Source organism: Thalassophryne amazonica, chromosome 18 (genome assembly GCF_902500255.1).
Source record: "Thalassophryne amazonica chromosome 18, fThaAma1.1, whole genome shotgun sequence".
Taxonomy (NCBI): Eukaryota; Metazoa; Chordata; class Actinopteri; order Batrachoidiformes; family Batrachoididae; genus Thalassophryne; species Thalassophryne amazonica.
The window spans coordinates 47,402,622-47,424,082 of NC_047120.1; the positions used below are offsets into that span (position 1 = coordinate 47,402,622).

Consider the following 21,461-nt stretch of genomic DNA (forward strand, 5'->3'; position numbering starts at 1 on the left):
TGTCCGAACCACCTCAGCTGGCTCCTTTCAATGCGAAGAAGCAGCGACTCTACTCCGAGCTTCCCACGGATTTGTTTCAGCCATGGGTAAAATTGCATGGAAAACTCAACTGACATTGTAATACTTGTTTCAGTAATGGGCGTAATTTCTTGGAAAACGCAACCAGATTTTTAGTAGTAATTCCAACAATGGGTAAAATTGCATGGGAAAACTCAACTGCCATTGTAGTATTTGTTCCAGTAGTAGGCAAAAGTGTTTGGAAAATTCAGCTGCCATTGTAATATTTGTTTCAGTAGTGAGCAAAATTGTTTGGAAAATGCAACCAGTGTTTTACGTAGTATTTGTTTTAGCAGGGGCTAAAATTGCACGGAAAACTCAAAAGCCCAATTAAGGGTCACGGGGGCTGGAGCCTATCCCAGCAGTCATAGAGTAAGAGACAGGGTACACTCTGGACAGGACGCCAGTCTGTCACAGGGCCACAAACAAACACATACACACCTACCGACAATTTAAAGATTCCAATCCATCTAACCCAGGGAGGATTTCGTCCCAGTTTCCCTGGGAGGAAACCGGAGCACCCGAAGGAAACCCACGCAAACACGGGGAGAACATGCAAACTCCACACAGAAAGGCTACAGGCGGGAATTGAACCCATGACCTTATGTTCTTTAAAGTATTTTTGGTTACTAAGTGTTTATCTCTCTTTCCTCATTCCAGGTGTCGCACCATGAACTTTGATATCTGTCTCTGCTTCTTTATAACAGTGCTGCTGCTTCAAGGTCAGTTGGTTGCTTTTTCTTACCGTTTTGCTTTCTGTGCTTCTCAAGCATGTGAGTATCTGCTATACATTAATTAGCTAGAATGAAATTAACAGAGATTTGGCAGGATAAAATCAACATTCTTAACTAGTTGTGCCACAGTCCGATTTTAGAAATGATGTTGCAAAAGTTTTATAACAGCGTTTCGAGTTTGCTGTCACTAATTTGCGGTAGCTATAAACAATTCTATCATCCCGAGCCGCACCTTCTATCCATTCTTTAATTCCATCTTTACTTTACCATTCTGTTGTATATTTCATACTGCATTTGGGATATGGATTGTCGAACAGTGTTCCTAAACATGGGAATGGCAATGGTTTCAAAATATTGTGAAACATTGTTTCAGCCAATTTTGCCAGTGTTTCCAGCACCAATTTGTAATATTGACAAAACGTTTTGATATAATCAGCCACATATTCTATCCATTCTTTAATCTGGTTTTACTTACCTATTTGGGATGTGGGGTCTCAAATAATATTCCGCATCATGTCTATTGCAAATGTTTTGAAATATAGTGAAACAGTGTTTTGCATTTTCAATCACTAATTTACTGTAGCAATCATTTTGATATCACCCCCAGCCACACGTTCTACCCATTCTTGAATTCTTGTTTTCCGATCTATTGTGTTGCATATTTCATGCCACATTTGGTCACGTAGAAGGCAACACGTTTCATCCCACAGTTCCTCATTTTTCTTGGCGGTGCTCATGTTAAGGCGTACGCTGCATCCAAGAGGTGGCACACTCATATTTTGAGTATTATAAAGGCTAAAGAAAGTTGCTTTTTTTGGTTGAGTTGCATAAAGTTGACCATCATCTAATGACATCTTCATTGTGTGCTCTTCCAATTTGGTGAGTTACAAGATATTAACTTTTTTTTAGTTTCTGCCTATACAAACTAGCTGGGTTGGACTAACCCACCTACTCACCTATTTTTTTTGTTGCTGAAGTTATGTGATTTTGCCACTTCAGGGAAAATCCAGTAGTAAACTCTGGTTAAAGTATGCTTTACCATTACTACTCCATGAATACACAAACTGTCTTTACGTGGACATGATTATGTAACCAAAGTTTATTTTTGTTTAGTCCTGCAAGGATTCTCTGTGCAGGAGATCCACACGAGCCGTGAGAACATCATCAAGATCAACTCAGCTGGAGAAAGTACGTACTTAATCAAAACCGTCATCATCACGGCCACCAGTGTGGCGAAACAAATACAGATCATAATAACATTCCTGAAAGTGGCATATTGTGTCGCGCCTGATGCCTCCAAGGTTGTACAGCTGATTTAAAGCACTGTGTAATTTGTGATGTTTTGTGGCAGCATTTGAGAGGAGTCCTTGGAGGTAGTGGGTGGTCTAACTAAACTGGCAACTGTGCCATAGAGGGATTAAAGGAAATGTTAACACGGATGGAAAGAATGAGCTTTGATGTTTCCGGAAAGCTATGGAACAGACGGCACACTGCCAGATTTTAATGGCTCCCTTCACAATCCGCTGCATGCTCGAACATGATGGCAGCACTGATTATTTACGCTGCCGGCAAGTATAAGCGTGCCCAAGCATCGGAGAATGAGAGGTTTTATTTTCTAACAGTGCTGTGATTGTGACAAAAAAAAAATAAATGAGCTAAGGCATAGTACTCTGTGTTCCTTTGCACCTTAGTGTCAGTCAGTTAGCTTAATTAGCTTGATGTTCATGTAGTTTCAGATTTTCAACTTTTTAATTAACATATTGAAGCTTTATAGTCAGATTTTGTAAATTTTTCAGTTAGTTATATTCAGTTAGTTTTGTCATCCATTTTAGATTCTGTAATTTTTTTTTCGGTTATCTCCATATTCACTAGTTTTTGAGTTAGTTGGTCAGTTAGCTTAATTTGCTTTATATTCACTAAAAAATTTTTATTTTTAATTAGCTGAGCTAGCTTTATAGCTATTCAGTTATCTTTTTCTTTCAATCAACTTTACATTCACTTAGTTTTTGAGTTAGTTGATCAGTTAGCTTAATTAACCTTATAGTCAGTTTCAGATTTTGCTTTTCGGTTAGCTTTGTTAGCATTATTTTCATCAGATTTAGTCTGTTTTTCAGTTAGCTATTCAGTTATCTTTGTTTTCTTTCAAATTTATATTCACTTTTCGAGTTAGTTGGTGAGCTAGCTTAATTAGCATTATATTTACTTAGTTTTTGAATTAGTTGGTCAGGGGGAGGGTCCACTGGTCCTAACCTTTATATATTATTTGATGGTGTATATTACAACCCCAAACTGATTTTTAAAGTTCATAAACAAATGTAATACTTTCAAATAGCTAACAAACCAGATCCAGTTTACAAAGCTGTGACCAGATCCAGTTTACAAAGCCATTTACAGAAATAAAACGCATGATTCTGTTGACATACACCATTAATCACCTTTACTGTTTTCAATAAATCTGTTGAATTGAAAAATCAACAAATAATGGTAATTCGCCATAATTAAATATATTTTTAATTGTTACACTTTTGTAACATTACTTAACCTACTTTAGTGCAACATGTAGTCTACCATAAATGTAAAAACAACTTCAACATGCTCTCCTTAATACTAGGACTAGTGGACCCTAGTGTGGAGTTCCTATTGGTCAGTTAGCTTAATTAGCATTATATTCACTTAGTTTTTGAGTTAGTTGATCAGTTAGCTTAATTAGTGTTATATTCGCTTAGTTTCAGATTTTGCTTTTCAATTAGCTTAGTGTTATAGTCAGATTTAGTCTGTTTTTCAGTTAGTTATTAAGTTATTTGTTTTCTTTCATTCAACTTTATATTCACTTATAGTTTTATATTCAGCAGTTTTTTTTAACCTTCCTCATTTGATTTGCCAAGATATTACCAAATGCAGTCCATTTGCCAAGATATTGTTTTTCTCTAAAGCCCCTTTCACACCGGGGTTGCTCCCAGTTGCGCCATGCGTCATTATGATGATGCCGCGTGGAAGCAACTCAGTGCTGAGACGATGCAGCTCGGCGCCACAACAGCGCGAGGGCGCAAAGGAGGAAGCAAGTCGGGCGCCGAAAAATTAAACCTGTTTAATTTTTTTGGCATCCTGTGCTCGATGCAGAAAGGAAGTGGTTCCAGCGCAAGTCGGGGCAAAGAGGCGTAATTTGGGCAAAGAGGTGTTACCCGGCGTGACTCGAAGCCAATTTATGATTCCTGCTGTGTTCTGTTGTTCTCGCAGTATAAATCATGCAGGATTGTTTTTATACCGTGTACTTAATGCAGTAAAAACTACACGCTGAAGAAAAACATGCAGACTGATTGCCAGAAATATCCAGTAAAATGTCCGGACATCTCTAGTCCACTCATGGATGTTCGTTCATGCGCGCACATGTGAACAATTAAAAGAAAAAAAAGTCTGGCTGCAGGCATTAGTTCCTTGTTCTCTGTTCAAACTCTCACATCACAGTTAAAAAAAGGACAAAAAAGGACATAAGTCCTGAGACAGGACATGTCAACATCAAGTAGAACTCCAGACATCTCCACATTTGCTTGACGGTCCGTTCGCGTGTGCAAGCGCATCTCGCCGTCAAAGGAGGAAAGAAAAGAAAAAACATTGTCTGCAGGCAGTTAGTTCCTTTCTCTGCTCAGACTCTCTCATTACAGTTAAAAAAAGGACATAAGTCCAGGACATGTGAACATCAAGTAGAACTCCAGACATCTCCACATTTGCTTAAGGACGGTCCGTGCGCGCGCATCTCACGGTCAAGGGTGGAAAGATGAACTATAACAGACACAGCACAACAAGTAGAAGAGAGTCAGAGTGCACAGTCTGTCTGCAGCCAAACTGTGCACTCTGACTTCTCTGTGCAGAGAACCTGCAGGCTGTGTTCTTACCTCCTCTCTGCCCCCCTGCTGTGCACACCTGACGCAGAAATTCCTGCGTCGTCATGATGCCACAGGGAGCAACTGGGAGCAGCCCCAGTGTGAAAGGGGCTTAAATGCCCATTTGATGACTGAACTAGTTAAAGCTAGCTCATGCACAGTAAAATGGCAGTTATTTGCCAAAATTCTCTTGGTTAGGAATCGTGACTTTGAACATGCTTCTTAACTGAGATAGGAAATGTTTGATTTTTTTGTTTTTTTTCTGTTTACATGGGAAGTGATGCAGTGCTCTGCAGCCTTGGATATCCTCTTCCTCATGGATGGTTCTTACAGCATTGGGAAAAGCAGTTTTGAGAGGTTGAAACAATTTGCAACCAAACTTTGTGATGCTCTAGACATCGGGCCAGACAAGGTTTGTTTTTCTTTTAATTTTATTTTAGGTAATACCACCCATTAACATAAAGATAGTCAGAGCTACGACAGTCTGACATTTGACCCCAGTGATCTTGAGCTTCTCTCAAATGATTGATTTCTGGGTGATCTTGCCAGGACAATTCTGGAATCCACCCGTGTGCCACATTTTTTCCGAAATGTTGAAAATCCGAATTCCTTGACCTTTGCCAAAATTAATTCTTCAAGGGCAATTTCAGGGTCAACCTTCTTGAGCATAGAAAGTTTAGTAAAAATCAGCAAAAAGCAATGCCGTGATGAAGCCTTCCAGGACATGTTGGGGCAGGTCCAGCTCATGCACAATCACAATCGGATATTCACACGACTGAAAAGCAACCGGAATCCATCTGAAATCCACCTGAAAGCCGTCCTGTGAGACCAACACCGAGGTGGTTTTGTCCCGCGTAATGAACGGCTCCGTGGCACGTCCCTCCGCTTTTCTTTCCATGAAAAAAACTCCTGTAACAGTGGAATGTGCCGAAAAAGTGCTGATGTCCACGACTTCTGCCTTTTTGTGAAAGTTAGACGACGTCCCGGATCAACAAAGCCTTCACGTTGGAAATGATCTGGTTGTTTCAGCGGGGTCTGAGCATGTCGATCGGCGCTGGGAGCGCGGCCGTCTTTAAAGCGGCAGTAACACTCCTTAATCTGTATAATCCCCATAAAATCATCCCTGAAAGCTATATTAATTTTCCGAACGGTGTCCACCTGGAGGTCTCTCACAGTTTCTGGAAGAAATTTGATGCAGCAAAGCTCCAGATCGTTCAGACATTTATTCGCAATAAAAATCCGACGAGAGGGGTGGACCACTGCTCACACGCGAATCACGCAACCGACAGGCGTGAAAAAACTCACGCATGCGCACGAAGGTTCAAGCTTGGCTGATGCAATCACTCGTGATTCAAATCCATATGGTTTTTGAAAAAAATAAAAAGGTCCGATACTTTTCTCACAGACCTCGTACAAAGGTATATCTAAAAAGGAAGAGTAAAATAAGAGAGAAGAAAAGAGTAGAGTAGAGCCACTTAGGTGCCTGGTCTTGAGAACCAGGGATGGTAGGTTAAAAAGCTTTTTTATCCTATGGGAACTCTCCCTACCCACCCAAGCAGCTCAAGAAAAAGGTGTGTGTGTGTGTGTGTGTGTGTGTGTGTGTGTGTGTGTGTGTGTGTGTGTGTGTGTGTGTGTGTGTGTGTGTGTGTGTGTGTGTGTGTGTGTGTGTGTGTGTATATACGAGGGTAGGCTGAAAAGTTCTAAGGCTGACTATGATGCAGTTGACGAATTGAACAAATTCAGGGTTATTTTTCTACATAGTCTCCCTGTAACTCCACACACTTCTTCCAGCGGTGCTTGAGTGCTTCAATTCCCTTGGCATAGAAGCTTTCACCTTGAGAGTCAAAATAGTCCTCAACGGCAGCCATCACCTCATCATTGCTCCGATAGTGCTTCCCAGCCAAGTTTTTTTTCAGGTTTGGGAACAGATGAAAGTCAGAGGGTGCCAAGTCAGGGGAGTATGGTGGGTGATCTACCAGTTCGAATCCACACTCGTGGATAGTGGCCATGGCCACTGTTGACTTGTGAGCTGGGGCATTGTCTTGATGGAACAGCACCCCTTTGGTCAGCTTTCCTGGTCGCTTCTTTTTGATAGCCTCATGTAACTGTCTCAGTAGGTTAGAATAGTACTGTCCATTTATGGTTGGTCCCTTTTCAAGATAGTCCACGAACACAATGCCCTTGGCATCCCAGAAAACTGAAACCATGACCTTCCCCGCAGATGAAACGACCTTTGCCTTCTTTGGAGGTGGTGACCTTGGGTATTTCCACTGCATTGATTGTTTTTTGTTTTTTTTTGTCTCTGGTTCAAAGTGGTGAACCCAACACTCATCCTGAGTAAGAAAACGTTCCATGTAATTGGCTGGATCCTCTTCAAATTGTGCCAAGTTTGCCTTCGACATGACTAGCCTGGTGCGTTTCTGATCAGGCGTCAGAAGACATGGCACCCACTGAGCTGACACCTTTGACATTCCAAGTTCTTCATGCAGAATGTGTTCAATTCTCTCACGGGATATTCCCATAGCATCTGCTAGCTGATTAATCGTCGATCATCTGTCGTCCATCACCATTTCATGAACAAGGTCAATGTTTTTCTGGGTTGTGGCTGTTGCAGGCCGCCCAGACCTTGGGTTGTCTTCAAGGCTCTCTCTGCCCCTCTTAAATTCAGCTGCCCACTTCTGCACTGTAGATATGGAGGGAGCTTCATCCCCTAAAGTAGCAAACATATCCGCATGAATGTCCTTGGGCTTTAACCCCTTCTTATGCAGGTACTTAATCACACCGCGATGCCAGATTTTGTCCATTTTTGCCGTTTCCCTCTACCACAAACATTCAAACTTGGCTATGAACCACAAACTACCTCACAACCTGGAAGAAAATAACACAGTTAGTCATCAGAAGAGTTGAACTTAATGCATGCCAAGTTTTATTGAAATGGCATTTCTCCTTCTTGGTGAGCCTTAGAACTTTTCAGCCTACTCTCATATATATGTATATGTGTGTGTGTGTGATAAAATAATATGTCAAGTTTGGTGTATATTGGGGAGAGCTAATTTTGACCTTTGATCCCAATTACCCCGATGCCACTGATTGACCTCAGAACCTATGTCCATATGTGAGCCAATTTTGGTGGACAACAGAATGGAAAACTTAATGTTTAACTTTTGTCTATGGCAAGGCCGGTTCAGAAAAGAATGACATGTATGCCAAGTTGGTGGACATCGGAATGGGGTGGGAAGAAAATCAAAAATTTGACCTTAATGACCTTGACCTTTGACAAAACAATCCCTTTAAGAGTTTTTCTGAGATTGACTGTCCTTTACATATTAAACTTGGTGGAAATCGACCCACGGACATAGGACAAGAAGGGGAACAAACAATCATTGCTGGGATTTTAGTATGGTTTCATCTGTTTCATGTAACTCAGGATTAATAAAATTTCATCCATATCCAGGTGCGCGTCGGCTCAATTCAGTTTGGCTCCACCCCTCGTCTGGAGTTTCCACTGGACGTGTACAGTAACAAACAAGAGGTGAAGAAGCACATGAAAAATATTCTGTTCAGGTGTGTTCCATCTGTTTTCACTCTCAATCACTGTATACATGGGATAGACTAATAGTTAAGGTCACAGGCCAAAGTCAAAATGTTGGGCTTATGTATGTGATATTTTAAGTGGCTATTTTGAGGAATTGTTTACCATTGAACATTAATACAAAGTCATATATCACCTTCCTAGTGGTCAAATAACATTTGACCTTGGATGACCTTGAAAGGTAAGCTAATTTGTAATGGCTATTTTGACGTATTGGTTAAAGATACACCTATAGTTACAATTAAACACTAATAGCCAAGTTTGGTGCTCAGTATTGATAAATGGAATCAGTTTAGCCATGTTGAATGCCCGGTCTTTAAAGTAATGTTCAAACAAAAACAAAAAAAACAACAAAAGTTTGCAAAAAAGTTTTACCAAAATTGGAATACTGTACTTCTAATTTTTGATCCCTGTATAAACTGAAATTGACCTTTGTCACCATTTAGTGCTGTTTTTAAACCCATACCTTTACAACATTCAGTCATTGATGGTCCAAACTATACCTTCTGGATTCTTTATGATCAGACAAATAATGTGGTATAGTTTCAAGATGATTGGAGGATTTTTAAATGTAGACCTTATGTAATCCTTCATTGACTACCCTATTTCTTTGATTAAACAGCTGACCTTGAATAGAGGTCTGCCCAGTTTAATGACTGGGTCAAAACCTTGTCTGACAAAAATAAACGCCGGGCATTATGTACATTAAAAAAGGTACATTTGCTCGAGTCACTCTTTTTTAATAAGTCCGCTGTGGAATGGTACCTTAAAATTCTGATTCATGCTTCTACAGCTCTGTAAGGCTGTGGCTACGCAATGACGTTGACCATGATCTAAAGGGGTTGTCTTTGGTTTGCCACATGCCTCGCCTTGTTTAGGCACCAGGTCTGGGGATAGTTTGAAAAAAAATAAACACCCGGGCATTTAATCAAGGAAATACAATAACTGGGTATAGCTATCCGTAGGCCATGGTGTACTGAAGCTAGATTGTAAGTGTTGTTTAGTCCCCTTAAGTGAGACAGAAAAACTGCTTGGCCCAAAGACTAATAGTCAAGGTTTTTTGAAATGTTTTATTGGTTAATGGTGTAACTGCCGTCCTACAAATCGTGTCAGTTCTTACACCTCCACCAAACACTGACCTCTTTACCAGTGATGCCGGTAACGCGTTACTTAGCAATGCGTTACTCTAATCTAACCACTTTTTTTAGTAACGAGTAATCTAACGCGTTAATCTTTCCAAATCAGTAATTAGATTAAAGTTACTTCTCCAAGTCACTGTGCATTACTATTATTTTTGCATTGTGGGTCGATAGCAGCATTAAACTTCGACTGTGGGTTCGACTGAACTGCCCACTTTAAGCGAGCTGTGAGCTTTTCATCCGCGGTTTTCTGCAGCAGCTACAACTCGTTCTCACCTCTTAAAGCACGGTGACAACAGCACACCTGCACTGAGCTTTACAAAAACATTTTAATGCTTTATTTTCTCCTTTATTTAGAATTCTGAGCTGAGCTGCTCCGTATCTGCTGCTAAAAACAGCTGATCCTCCACGACGCGTCAACAACTAACACTATTTTCCACTCAAATGCACCTAAATTCTCTTTCTGAGGACCACATGATGTGAAAACGCAAGAAAACTTTCTTACCTGTCATGTTTTCTGCATAAATAAATGTTATCCATTCTTTGTGCTCAAATGCTAAAGCAGGGGTGAATCCAGATGGAATAGGGGTGTGGGGCAAGGATGTGCCCCCCCCCCACAACACCCCTAGATTAAAGGTCCAGTTTTGAAGCCTTTTTTTACTACAACTACTAATACTACTTATAATAATAATAATAAGAAGAAGAAGAAGAAGAATTTCGACAAGTAAAATGTTTACAGAGAATTTAAATGTTAGAAAAATGTTAGAAAGAATTTAATAGTTACATTTATAAACAATGTAGGTTAGAAATTTCAAGTTTTACTGTTACAGTGCTGTCAACAGTTAAATATGAGGTCAAGAAAGAGGTCTTTATTTTACTTTTTATAAAACAAGTATTTATGTTCATTGAAGTCAAGAAAGGGTGACTATAAAGTGAGTTTTGGCAAAACGGGTATCATTGTCATGTTGAGGTGGCAGAGGGTTGTTGTTGGCAGCTGGGGAAAGTAACTAAAAAAGTAACTAGTAATCTAACTTAGTTACTTTTACAATTGAGTAATCAGTGAAGTAACTGTTACTTTTTCAAGGAGTAATCAGTAATTGGATTACCTTTTCAAAGTAACTGTGGCAACACTGACCTCTTTACACAGAGGAGGCAGCACCCAGACAGGCCTGGCTCTGAAGTATGTGATGAAGAAGGGCTTCCAAGGCGGGCGCAAGTCCTCTGCTGCAGCCCAGATCGTCGTCCTTTTATCAGATGGAAGATCTCAGGGTAACGTGGTGCAGGCTGCCGCACAGCTCAAGGAGACTGGTCTGGTCTTGTTTGCTGTGGGCCTGCGTTACCCCAGGTATGTTTTCAGTGTCCTCTGTTGCATTGTGCAAAAATTAACATAACTGTGACACCTTTCCACGATCTTGTTGTGTTTTTTCCTCTGGTTTCCAGGTGGGAGGAGCTAAACGCTGTTGCTAGTGCACCAGCGGAGAGCCATGTTTTCTTTGCAGAGCATTTCTACGATGCTGTCAATGGTCTATTCACCACTCTGACCACCTTCTCCCTCTGTGACACCACACCTGCAGGTGGTGTTGAACATTCAAATGCTACCGATGCTAACTGCCCATTTGTAGAGCTTGTTGATGACTTTCATGACACTGGTGTATAAATTCTTAAATCAGTTTTGTTCTGAGGTCAGGACAGATCAGGTCTGGGAACATCCACTCATGCTGAGCATTGCCACATCCATCTCATTATGGAACCTCCTTTGGTCCTGGTTGGCAGCCACCCAGTCAGACAACTGGTCCATTTCCAAGTGTCAAAAGTAGCCACCTGTCTGACACAGCCAGGTCGAACACCGTTGTCACCTTGTTTTTTTTTTCTGGCTGCTGGGGTCCTCAAAACTGAGGCATTTACATGCCATATTGGGCACAGAGATTGTGCACCACATTGCCACAATGTCATAGGTGATGTTCCCTCACCATGATCAAAAAGATATTCCTCATTGGAGTCTTCTTCAGTAACCATTCATTTGACACAGTCATTCCAGTGGTATTTAAGGATCTTCCAAAGTGACCTAGTACAAAAGACATCCGGTCATCACTTTAGGTCACTGGTTACTGTTCAAGTCTCTCACAACCACACAGCAAGACAGAAAACACCAGGACCCTAAAGACTTGGACCTTCTGCAAAGAAAACTGCAACACTTCTATCTTGCAACCTCATGATTCCTGATCCCAAAGGCCGAGGACCCAGAGACATTAATTTGTTCTGAGAATAAATGCAGTAATTGCACCATCTTCTCTCTTCTCTTTCTTTGATTTTCTACTTTTCTGTTTTTCTCACTGACTTATTTACGTTTTGTGGCCTCCCTCAGGCTGCGAGGTGGAGTCATACCCCTGTGAGAGGAAGACACTGGACGTGGTGAAAGAGCTACAAGGGAATTTCATGTGTTGGAAAGGCTCAAAGGGATATTCCCCGTACATGTCACTGTGTCCGTACTACAGGCAGGTGTTCACAAAAACACAAGTTTAATTATTTGCGTTTGATTTGCTTGTATGACATCACAGAAATACAGCCTGATTGAAGTTGTGTCTTCACAGTGTTCTGTTCTCGACTCCAGCGGGGAATATTACCTCTTTATGTCCTCTTCTGTCACTGATTATGGATTGACAAGCATTTGCATCAAACGACAAACAAGTGTGGATGACAGAGAATATGTGCACTCAATGTGTTTAATGTGTTCTTTGATGAAACTTCATTTGCAGATACAACAAGATGTATAAGAGACACCAGATGGTCTGCCATCGGACGATCTGTTCAGGTAACAGCACTGTTCTGCAAGGATCTTTGATTTGTTTCCCTATTTTTACATTTTTGTGCTTCCACTCTAGATCTCTGTGACTCTCAGCCCTGCTTAAATGGTGGGTCATGTGTGTCAGAAGGTCCGCAGGGTTACCACTGCCTATGCCCGCCTGGTTATGGTGAAGACCCACACTGCGGTCCGTACGCTTCTCTGTACTTATTCTGAATGATTTAATGTGTTCGTGTCTTGCAGAGAATGTACTAACTCATCCTCCTGCTTTCGTCAGCTCCTGCATTATCACTGGACTGTTCTGTGGACCTGCTTTTCCTACTGGAAGGTTCAACCAAGCTCACCCTCGAAGGCTTTCTCCGGCTCAAGTCTTTTTTAAAGCGTTTTTTGCAAACTGTGATCGGGTCCGGCACCCCCGGTAATTTTGGCCTAGCAGTGTTTGGTAGAGAGACTCGCATCGAAGCCCGCGTCGGCGAGTTCAAATGGGACTTAAGGAGTCTGCTCAAAGCCGTAGGGGGGCTTCAACCAGTGGATGGCGAGACACGGACAGGCCAAGCCCTACGCTATGTTACACATCACGGCTTTGTGAACTCGCCAGATTTTGCTGACGTCACAGATGACCTGCCTCGTGTGGTGGTCTTGCTCACGGCCACTCCTGCTGGTGATGAAATTGTTGAATCCGCTAAATACGCCCGTGAAAGGGAGATCTTTCTTGTAGCAGTGGGACCAAATGCCTTAAAGGGTCAACTGACCAACATCACAGGAAATCCACAGCGGATCATCACCTATCCATCACCTGACAGGCTTAATTCTAAGATCCCGGAACTCAAGGCCAAGATCTGTAGTGTGGATACTCAAGGTAACGCGTGAGCAACAGGGCAGCTGGGCAATTCTACGGTAACGGAATAATAATGAGGGCAAAATCTGGCCGTGTTTGAGGTTTACTATTAAAGATTTGCTGTGATTGTACAATAATTCTGTGAACGTAGATTTCGCCGTTTGTCCACATTGAGTATGCGATGTGTAAATATGAATTTATCTCCATAATTTCCCATGCCTGTACCATACATCCACCTCAGCATTCTTATTCCTTCACTCCCCATGTCTCAGCCATCGAGATCATTGTTGGTCTTATAAATGTTGGAACGCTATTTCTTCAATTACACAACCCTCCTGGTATCCTCCACTTCTGTTTCTGCTTCTTATTGATCTTTCTTTGACTTTTAGGTTGTCTAGGACAAGCAGTAGACCTGGTCTTTGCCCTGGATGCCTCCAGTGGCGTTGGTCATGATAACTTTGACAGTTTGCGCGACTTTGTGCGCAGTGTCTCCGTCCAGTTTGACGTCAACCGTGATGTGACCCAGATTGCACTCGTGGTCTACAATCTGAGAGCTTCTACTGTGTTCAACCTGGACACCCATCAAACGGGCTCCGCTGTCCTTGAGGCCGTCAGCAAGGCAAACTACATGGGTGGAGTGTCCTCAACAGGGTCAGCATTGCTCCACATTCACTCAAACGTCCTGACTGTGGCCAACGGTGCACGCCCAGGTGTCAACAAGGCTGTGGTCGTGGTGACGGATGGCTCAGGCGGGGACGACGCCGTTGTTCCAGCTCAGAGGATCAGAGAAAATGGAGTTTCACTTCTTGTGATTGGTATCGGAGATGCACAGGGAGACAGGCTGCTAAAGATTGCTGGTACAGAGGAGCACGTAATCTCAGTGCCGTGTTATGAGGATCTGAAGTACTTTGAGGATGTGCTGGTGCAGATATTGTGCTCGGGTGAGAATGCACAAAACTGTCAAATAAGTATTGGTAACTTTTCGGTTGTCGTAGTCATCTGTTTGACGGAAACTCTCTTTGGTTCAGAGGTGAAGAAGCCGGTAAATATGTGCAAGCCCAACCCTTGCATGAATGATGGGATCTGCATCCTATCAGGTGGAAGCTTCTGGTGTCAGTGCCAAGGCTACGAAGGACCACACTGCGAAACACGTTAGTGGATTTAATAAGTTTTAATTTCTAATAGTCAATGGGCCAGACAGGTTTTTGCTACTACTTAAGGTCAGTTCAACCTTTGCAATCCAGCCACAGCATGACATGGGTTACACAAAAATGTAAAGTGGTCATTCTAATCCAGCGTGGCAGCTATAGCCAGGTAGGGGTGTAGGGTTACACAGGGCTCCACATATAACAATGCGCCAGTCATATTGATAAGTATTCCACATGTGTCCAATCATAGGGATTCCAAAAAGGTATAGTTTGGACCATCTATGACTGACGGTTACAGGGTATGAACTGCAAAAAAAATGGGGACAAAGGTCAATTTCAGTTTGTGTAGGAGTCAAAAGCTAAAGTTACTCCAGTTTTGATAAAACACGATGCACATTATTGGTTGAGCTAATAGTGTTTTCAAAAGGAAATGTCTGCACCACCTGTTATGTTGAGTTAATCCCATTACGAGGCAACATATGTCATAGAATCCATTGTACACATCTTGTTTGTCCATTAGTTTGGAAACCAAGCAATCAACACACTCAGAATTATTCCGGTTATTAATCATATTAGATCAAAAAACAATTTGCATCGTTTACCAAAATGAGAGCGTCTTTAACTATTGACCCCTAAACAAACTGGAAGTAAAGTCACATATTCCACAAATATTCTACAAATTCATTTCATATTCAGATAAAACACTCATCATACCAACAATAAAACCGGAAACTGATTTATCAGTTGCTCCTAATGTCAACTTCTGGTTTCAAATCTGCCAAAACATTTATCTTATAACAAAAAAACGCAAATCAACAGTCAATACAAGATACTTCACAGGACAGAAAATGTTTACATTGAGATTCTCATCAGACATTTGTACTAACTGCATCCAAAAGAAAGTGGACACTTTATATCCTCCCCGTCTGGAACGGCACACCTGTTCAACAATTTTGGTATGAGGTCACAAAGTCGCTGTTGGTGTTTTTCCCCTTATCCTCCTCTCTCTGCTTACTTGGTGACACCTGACGAGTTCCAACAATGAATTCATACTCGTAGCTCTGTCACCAAGAAAACTATCCTCATGAACTGGAAATGTAGGAATAACAACATGACAGCACAGTGGGAATGCGTACTCATTGATTATATCTCTATGGAATACTTCACCCAACAAACCAGTCATAGAACCCTTCTCCATCTGGCCTCCACTCATCCACTGCCTATAGACCTGTTTTGTCACCTGCCTGTAACTCATTAGTTGCGTTTTTGCAACGCTTAGCACTTTTTTTTCTGGTTAGAATTGGAATTTTGTTTTGAAGGAAAAAAGAGAAAACAAGGTCTATCATCATTATTACTGTTCTCACACACACACACACACACTCTCCTATATACTCTATTTTCCAATCAAAAACTCATATAAGCTACCATCTGTTTTGCTTTAGTTTGTTTGTCTTCTTGTCTGTTTTACACTTTATTTGTCCCGTATCACCTTGTTGTTGTCTCATAAATAAAGGGGGGAAAAGGGGCAGGAAGAAGCGATCCCACAACCTTCTTGCTGTGAGGCATCGGTGCTAACCACTGTGCCACCCTGATCCAGAATCATTTTTCATCTATTATTTCTGTAACGTCTCCTATTAATTTCTATGTGATTTGTTCTTGAATGACACAATGTCGCCGCCACCAACACTGGAGCTCATTTAAGGACATGGAGACAGTGGTGCAGCACGCTCTAAGTGCGCCCTCTACTGTGCAATATTTTGGTTGTTTTGGTTTCTTTTTCAAAACAGGAGCCTGAGATAAATTTGTTGTATGTAATTTCTTCAAGTGTCTTGAAAGAACCAAATAATTTTCAGTGTACAAAGATAAAAAAAAATCTTTAGATTTAGAAGTGTTACTATAATTTATCTTGTTTTAAGGGTTAATTTCTTGTTTAGTGTTAAACATGCCTATTTCTAGATTCAACAATCTTAATTCAAGACATCTTAAGTGAAATCTGTCCATGCAGGAAGATAATTTCCCTCAGATGTAGTGTTTTATCTTGGTTTTAAGATGCCTTTTCCTTAGTTTTTGCTACTTTTCTTTTCTTTTTGCCTCACGTCACATCTCCTTGTACTCCTGTCTACTTTCTTCATCTCTCTAACTATCCCAATTCTTTTTCACCGACCTCTTTCTCCTTATGCTTTCCTGAACATCTTCATTCCACCACCAAGTCTCCTTGTCCTCCTTCCACTGTCCAGATGTCGCACCTCGGACCCTCCTACCTGTCTCCCTCACCACATCTGCAGTACTTTTCCAGGTGTCCAAAATTGCTTCCCTTCCATCCAGTGCCTCTCTCACCTGTTCACTGAATTTCACACAACAGTCTTCCTTCTTCAGCTTCCATCTATGAGCTTTGATTCTGTTCTTCCTCTTCACCTCTAAAGTCGTCCTACACACCACCATCCTATGCTGTCTAGCTACACTCTCTCATGCCACCACCTCATCTCACTCACTCTACAAATCTCCTTTCTCTCATAACCTACCTGTGGGGCATATGCACTGATGATATTCATCATCATCTCTTCAATTTCGAACTTCACAATCATCACACTGTTGGACACTCGCTTAATCCCCAACACACTTTTAACATACTCTTCTTTTAAAATGACCCAACACCATTTCTCTTCCCATCTTCACCATGACACAGCAACTTGAACCCACCGCCTATGCGCCTGGCCTTACTTCCCTTCCACTTGGTCTCTTGCACACACAATATATCTACCTTTCTCCTCTCCATCATATCTGTCAGTTCTCTCCCTTTACCAGTCACACTGCCAACATTCAAAGTCCCAACTCTCACTTCCACCCTTCGAGTTTTTTTTTCTTCTCCCGCTGTCTGTGGACATGTTCTCCTCCTCTTCTTCGTCTTTTTCACCCAGCAGTAGCCCAATTTCCATCGGCACCTTGTTGGGCACCAGTGGCGGTCGTCGTTAACTCGAGCCTTGACCGATCTGGTATGGAAATTTGATTTGTACTCTGCATTTTCTTATTGGCGTGTCAGACGTCAGATCCCCTTCCTGACGCAACCCTACTCATTTATCCGGGCTTGGGACCGGGACTCAGTGTACTGGTTGCGCACCCCATGTGGCTGAGATTTGACAAACTTTAAGATTACGCACTGCCTCCTTCTACCCTCTTCATTTATCCGGACTTGGGACTGGCACTCAGAATGTACTGGCTGCACATGCCATGTCACCAAATATCAACAATAAAATATCCAACTGGAGAATTTAAAAGAAAGAAACAGTACAATGACCAAAATTTTCACCTTTACTAGTCCCCTTCAGCCCAGGCAAAATTATAATCTTTTTTTTACACATTTTACAAACTTCATGTCTTGACAGTAGCCAGGCTCTCAGTTTGACTTAAATGGGAATTGGTAGGTAATTCATGCAGATACAGTTTGTTCACAGTAGGTTCTGTGATGAATGATATGTGCACAACTTAATCGTTCTTATCTGATGGTTTCACCGTGCAGCAAAGTACAGAAGAGTTGGGAGGGAGAGGACTAATATTGGAGCAGGTAGCTCAGGTTAAGGAGCTGGGCTACAGTAGACCTGGTTTCGGCTCCTGCCCATGCTACCTGTCAGTGTACCTGGACAAGACACTTTGCCTGTTCTTTTTTCCCAGTCCACCCAGGTATAAATGGCTGTATTAGTAAACAGAGTTGGAGAATCAGAATCCGGGGATAAACACTAGTAACAATGGGTCCCAGGGCCTATATGTGTTGGACTTACTTATGCTTCTAGATAAGGAAGTAAAATTCACGTACGAAACAGGAAGAGGACCATGCAGCCATTACAGCCTCCAGCCTTTTCTACAGTGGGGCCAAAAAGTATTTAGCCAGCCCCTGATTATGCAAGTTCTCCTACTTAGAAAGATGAGAGAGGTCTGTAATTTTCATCATGGGTACACTTCATCTATGAGAGACAAAATGAGAAAAAAAAAATCCAGGAAATCACATTGTAGGATTTTTAAAGAATTTATTTGTAAATTATGGTGGAAAATAAGTATTTGGTTAATAACAAAAGTTCCGCTCAATACTTTGTAACATAATCTTTGTTGGCAATGACAGAGGTCAAACATTTCCTGTAAGTCTTCACCAGGTTTGCACACACGGTAGCTGGTATTTTGGCCCATTCCTCCATGCAGATCTCCTCTAGAGTGATGTTTTGGGGCTGTCGCTGAGCAACACGGACCTCCGACTCCCTCAACAAATTTTCTATGGGGTTGAGGTCTGGAGACTGGCTCTGCCACTCCAGGACCTTGAAATGCTTTTTACAGAGCCAATCCTTCGTTGCCTGAGCAGTGTGTTTGGGATTATTGTCATGCTAGAAGACCCAGCCATGTTGCATCTTCAATGCTCTCACTGAAGAAAAGAGGCTTTGGTTTAAAATCTCATGATACATGACCACATTCATTCTTCCCTTAACAAAGATCAGTTGTTCTGTCCCCTTTGCAGAAAACAGCCCCAAAGCATGATGTTTTCACCCCCATACTTCACAGTAGATATGGTGTTCTTGGGCTGCAACTCAGCATTCGTCTTCCTCCAAACATGACTAGTTCAGATTTTACTAAAATGTTCTATTTTGGTTTCATCTGACCATGTGATATTCTCCCAAACCTCTTCTGGATCATCCATATGCTCTCTGGCAAACTTTAGATGGGCCTGGACATGTTCTGGCTTAAGCAGGGGGACACGCCTGGCACTGCAGGATTTGAGTCTCTCTCTGCATAGTGTGTAGCCTCTGTTACTTTGGTCCCAGCTCTCTGCAGGTCCTTCATCAGGTCCCTCCGTGTAGTTCTGAGATTTTTTTCTCACCGTTTTCATGATCATTTTGACCCCATGGGATGACATCTTGCGTGTAGCCCCAGATCAAGGGAGATTATCAATGGTCTTGTATGTCTTCCATTTTCTTACAATTGCTCCCACAGTTGATTTATTCACACCAACCTGCTTGAATATTGTAGATTCACTCTCCCCAGCCTGGTGTACAGCTACAATTTTCTTCCTGGTGTCTTTTGACAGCTCTTTGGTCTTGGCCATGGTTGAGTTTGGAGTCTGACTGTTTGAGGCTGTGGATAGGTGTCTTTTATACAGATAAGTTCCAACAGGTGCTATTAATACAGGTAACAGGTGGAGGACAGAAGAGCTTCTTAAAGAAGTTGTTACAGGTCTATGAGAGCCAGAAATCTTGCTTGTTTGTGAGTGACCAAATACTTATTTTCCACCATAATTTACATATAAATTCTTTAAAAATCCTACAATGTGATTTCCTGGATTTTTTTTTTCCTAATTTTGTCTCTCATAGTTGAAGTGTACCTATGATGAAAATTACAGACCTCTCTCATCTTTCTAAGCAGGAGAACTTGTATAATCAGGGCTGACTAAATACTTTTGGCTCCACTGTATATGGCTGGTGCCTTATCTCATCATTCACTAGTACTCTCCTGATTATAACATGTAAGAAACTGGATTGTTTGCATATGTAGTAGTGGTCACTTCTTTATCCTTATTTGTGGTTTGATTGCAGGGCACAGGAGGCCTTCATCCAGAGGAGATCTGCCAAGACCCTTGGGCCTGAGAAGAAGCAGTCGTCAGAAGAAGAGCCACCGAGAGCTCCTACATCATTACAAACTGCACCGCCGGAGACAGGCTGCCTGAGCTGTTTAAGGCACACAATGCATTCGACAAATCACATATGACCAATTCGCCAATGAGGAGCTGTCCAAGATTGTTACTGCTGAACGACAAAAACCTTTTTACTGTTGCAGGATTTAAACTTGTACTTGAGGTATATTCAAGTTGCATTCAATTCCAGTTTCCATTTCCTTAGGGTTAGGGGGTTTGGGTTAGGTGCTCATCCTGTTAACTTTAGGATCACTGTGGCCATAACCTTTCACATTTGTTCTACTTCTCCATCATCTGGTGCTTTCTTTCTGATGATGCTGTTGCAGGGTTCAAGGCCTCTGGTCTAAAACTAGAAGAGCCTCAGTACCTTAGCTCTGCTGTTCTCAACTACCTTTCATGGTCTCTGTTTGAGCTTTGGTGCTTCCAGTGACCCCCCCCGGTCCTGTCTTCTGACTTTTTGTATTTGGGCCTGTTCTTACACTGCCATGGCTAGAAACACTGTGATGTCCTTGAATCCCAGTCTTTTCTATCAGTTGGTAGTCTTTCTTAATTCTTTCATGTCTCCTTCTTTCTCATCAGTCTCTACGACTGGTTGCGATACTCACCTTGTGGTTTTCCCTAGGGGCCTTTATGACCTTTATTTCCCTTTTATATGCATGCATATATATACAGACTCTACTAAAAGCAACAGGTTCGTTGTCACGTCCCACAGCAGTCTGTACACAAGGCTCTTGAAATGGAGCAATATCTCCACCTGGTGGCCATTTACCATTAATCCAGGTATAGTTGAACTTTGCCACAAGCACCATGTGTGTGTGTGCGTATATGTATCAATCTTTTTAGAAATGAAACTAAAGTTTCTAACAAATAACTCTCGTTGACAGAAGTTTAAACAAGAGCTATCAAATGCTATCGTAAAGACAAGAGGAGATATTGTCATAAATTGTGCATTTTCAAACCAGAGTTGTTGATACATTTTTTGTTTTTTATTTGACTCAAAAGTGCAGTTTTAGCTAGCAATACAACCTAAAGGCTGAATAATGCTGTCAATATATTTACATCTTGGCTACCAGCATATATGAACCAAGGTAGAATGTGAAATGTACAAAGTGGCCAAATCTGCTGTCGGGTACTTGTGGTGTTGAAATGCACAGTTTGCACATTATTTTAAAGAACAATGCTACACTGTCCAACATGCTACGATATTAAATTCCTCAATTTGTAAATAGAGGGAAGAAGTTGAATAGTCACTGAAAAATAAACCGATCCAGTGGTAATGGAGGAGACTGTGCTTGTGATTTACTTTTTTTTCTTGGCAAGAAGTTCTGAGTGATCCACAGAACAACATCTTGAAATTAAAAATGTCTCCTTGCTGAGGAGGGTCTTGAAGTGCACAGCAACTATGCTGAAAAAATGGGTTGACCTCTAAGGTCACAATGGATCAGAGGGTATGTAGAGCTCCTCCTAGCTGGTGGATTTCTTCTCCCACTCCTGTGAATAAAAAATAATGGCATTCAACGTGTTATGGCAGCACACAGAATTTCATACCAGAAAAGTGTCAATATTTGGAACTCTGATCCGTGATTACAATCCGTTCC

At 41.6% G+C, this 21,461-nt stretch overlaps 2 protein-coding genes across 2 annotated transcripts in view; one reads left to right on the forward strand and one right to left on the reverse strand.

Moving 5' to 3' along the window:
• Window positions 1-727: 727 nt before the first annotated feature.
• vwa2 (von Willebrand factor A domain containing 2) lies at window positions 728-21,142 on the forward strand. Its single transcript, XM_034193470.1, has 13 exons — window positions 728-779; window positions 1,905-1,979; window positions 4,951-5,084; window positions 8,127-8,236; window positions 10,551-10,748; window positions 10,844-10,977; window positions 11,769-11,898; window positions 12,160-12,215; window positions 12,286-12,393; window positions 12,484-13,065; window positions 13,434-13,985; window positions 14,073-14,195; window positions 19,766-21,142. Exons 1-13 carry the CDS (start codon window positions 728-730, stop codon window positions 19,894-19,896), a joined length of 2,385 nt encoding a protein of 794 aa, XP_034049361.1. The 3' UTR covers window positions 19,897-21,142.
• The window catches only part of afap1l2 (actin filament associated protein 1-like 2), a 50,786-nt gene continuing 50,170 nt past the window's right edge, over window positions 20,846-21,461 (reverse strand). Inside the window, exon 19 of the mRNA XM_034193471.1 lies at window positions 20,846-21,354. Coding sequence (XP_034049362.1) covers window positions 21,328-21,354 — 27 coding nt within the window. The 3' untranslated portion in view covers window positions 20,846-21,327. The remainder of the gene's footprint in view (window positions 21,355-21,461) is intronic.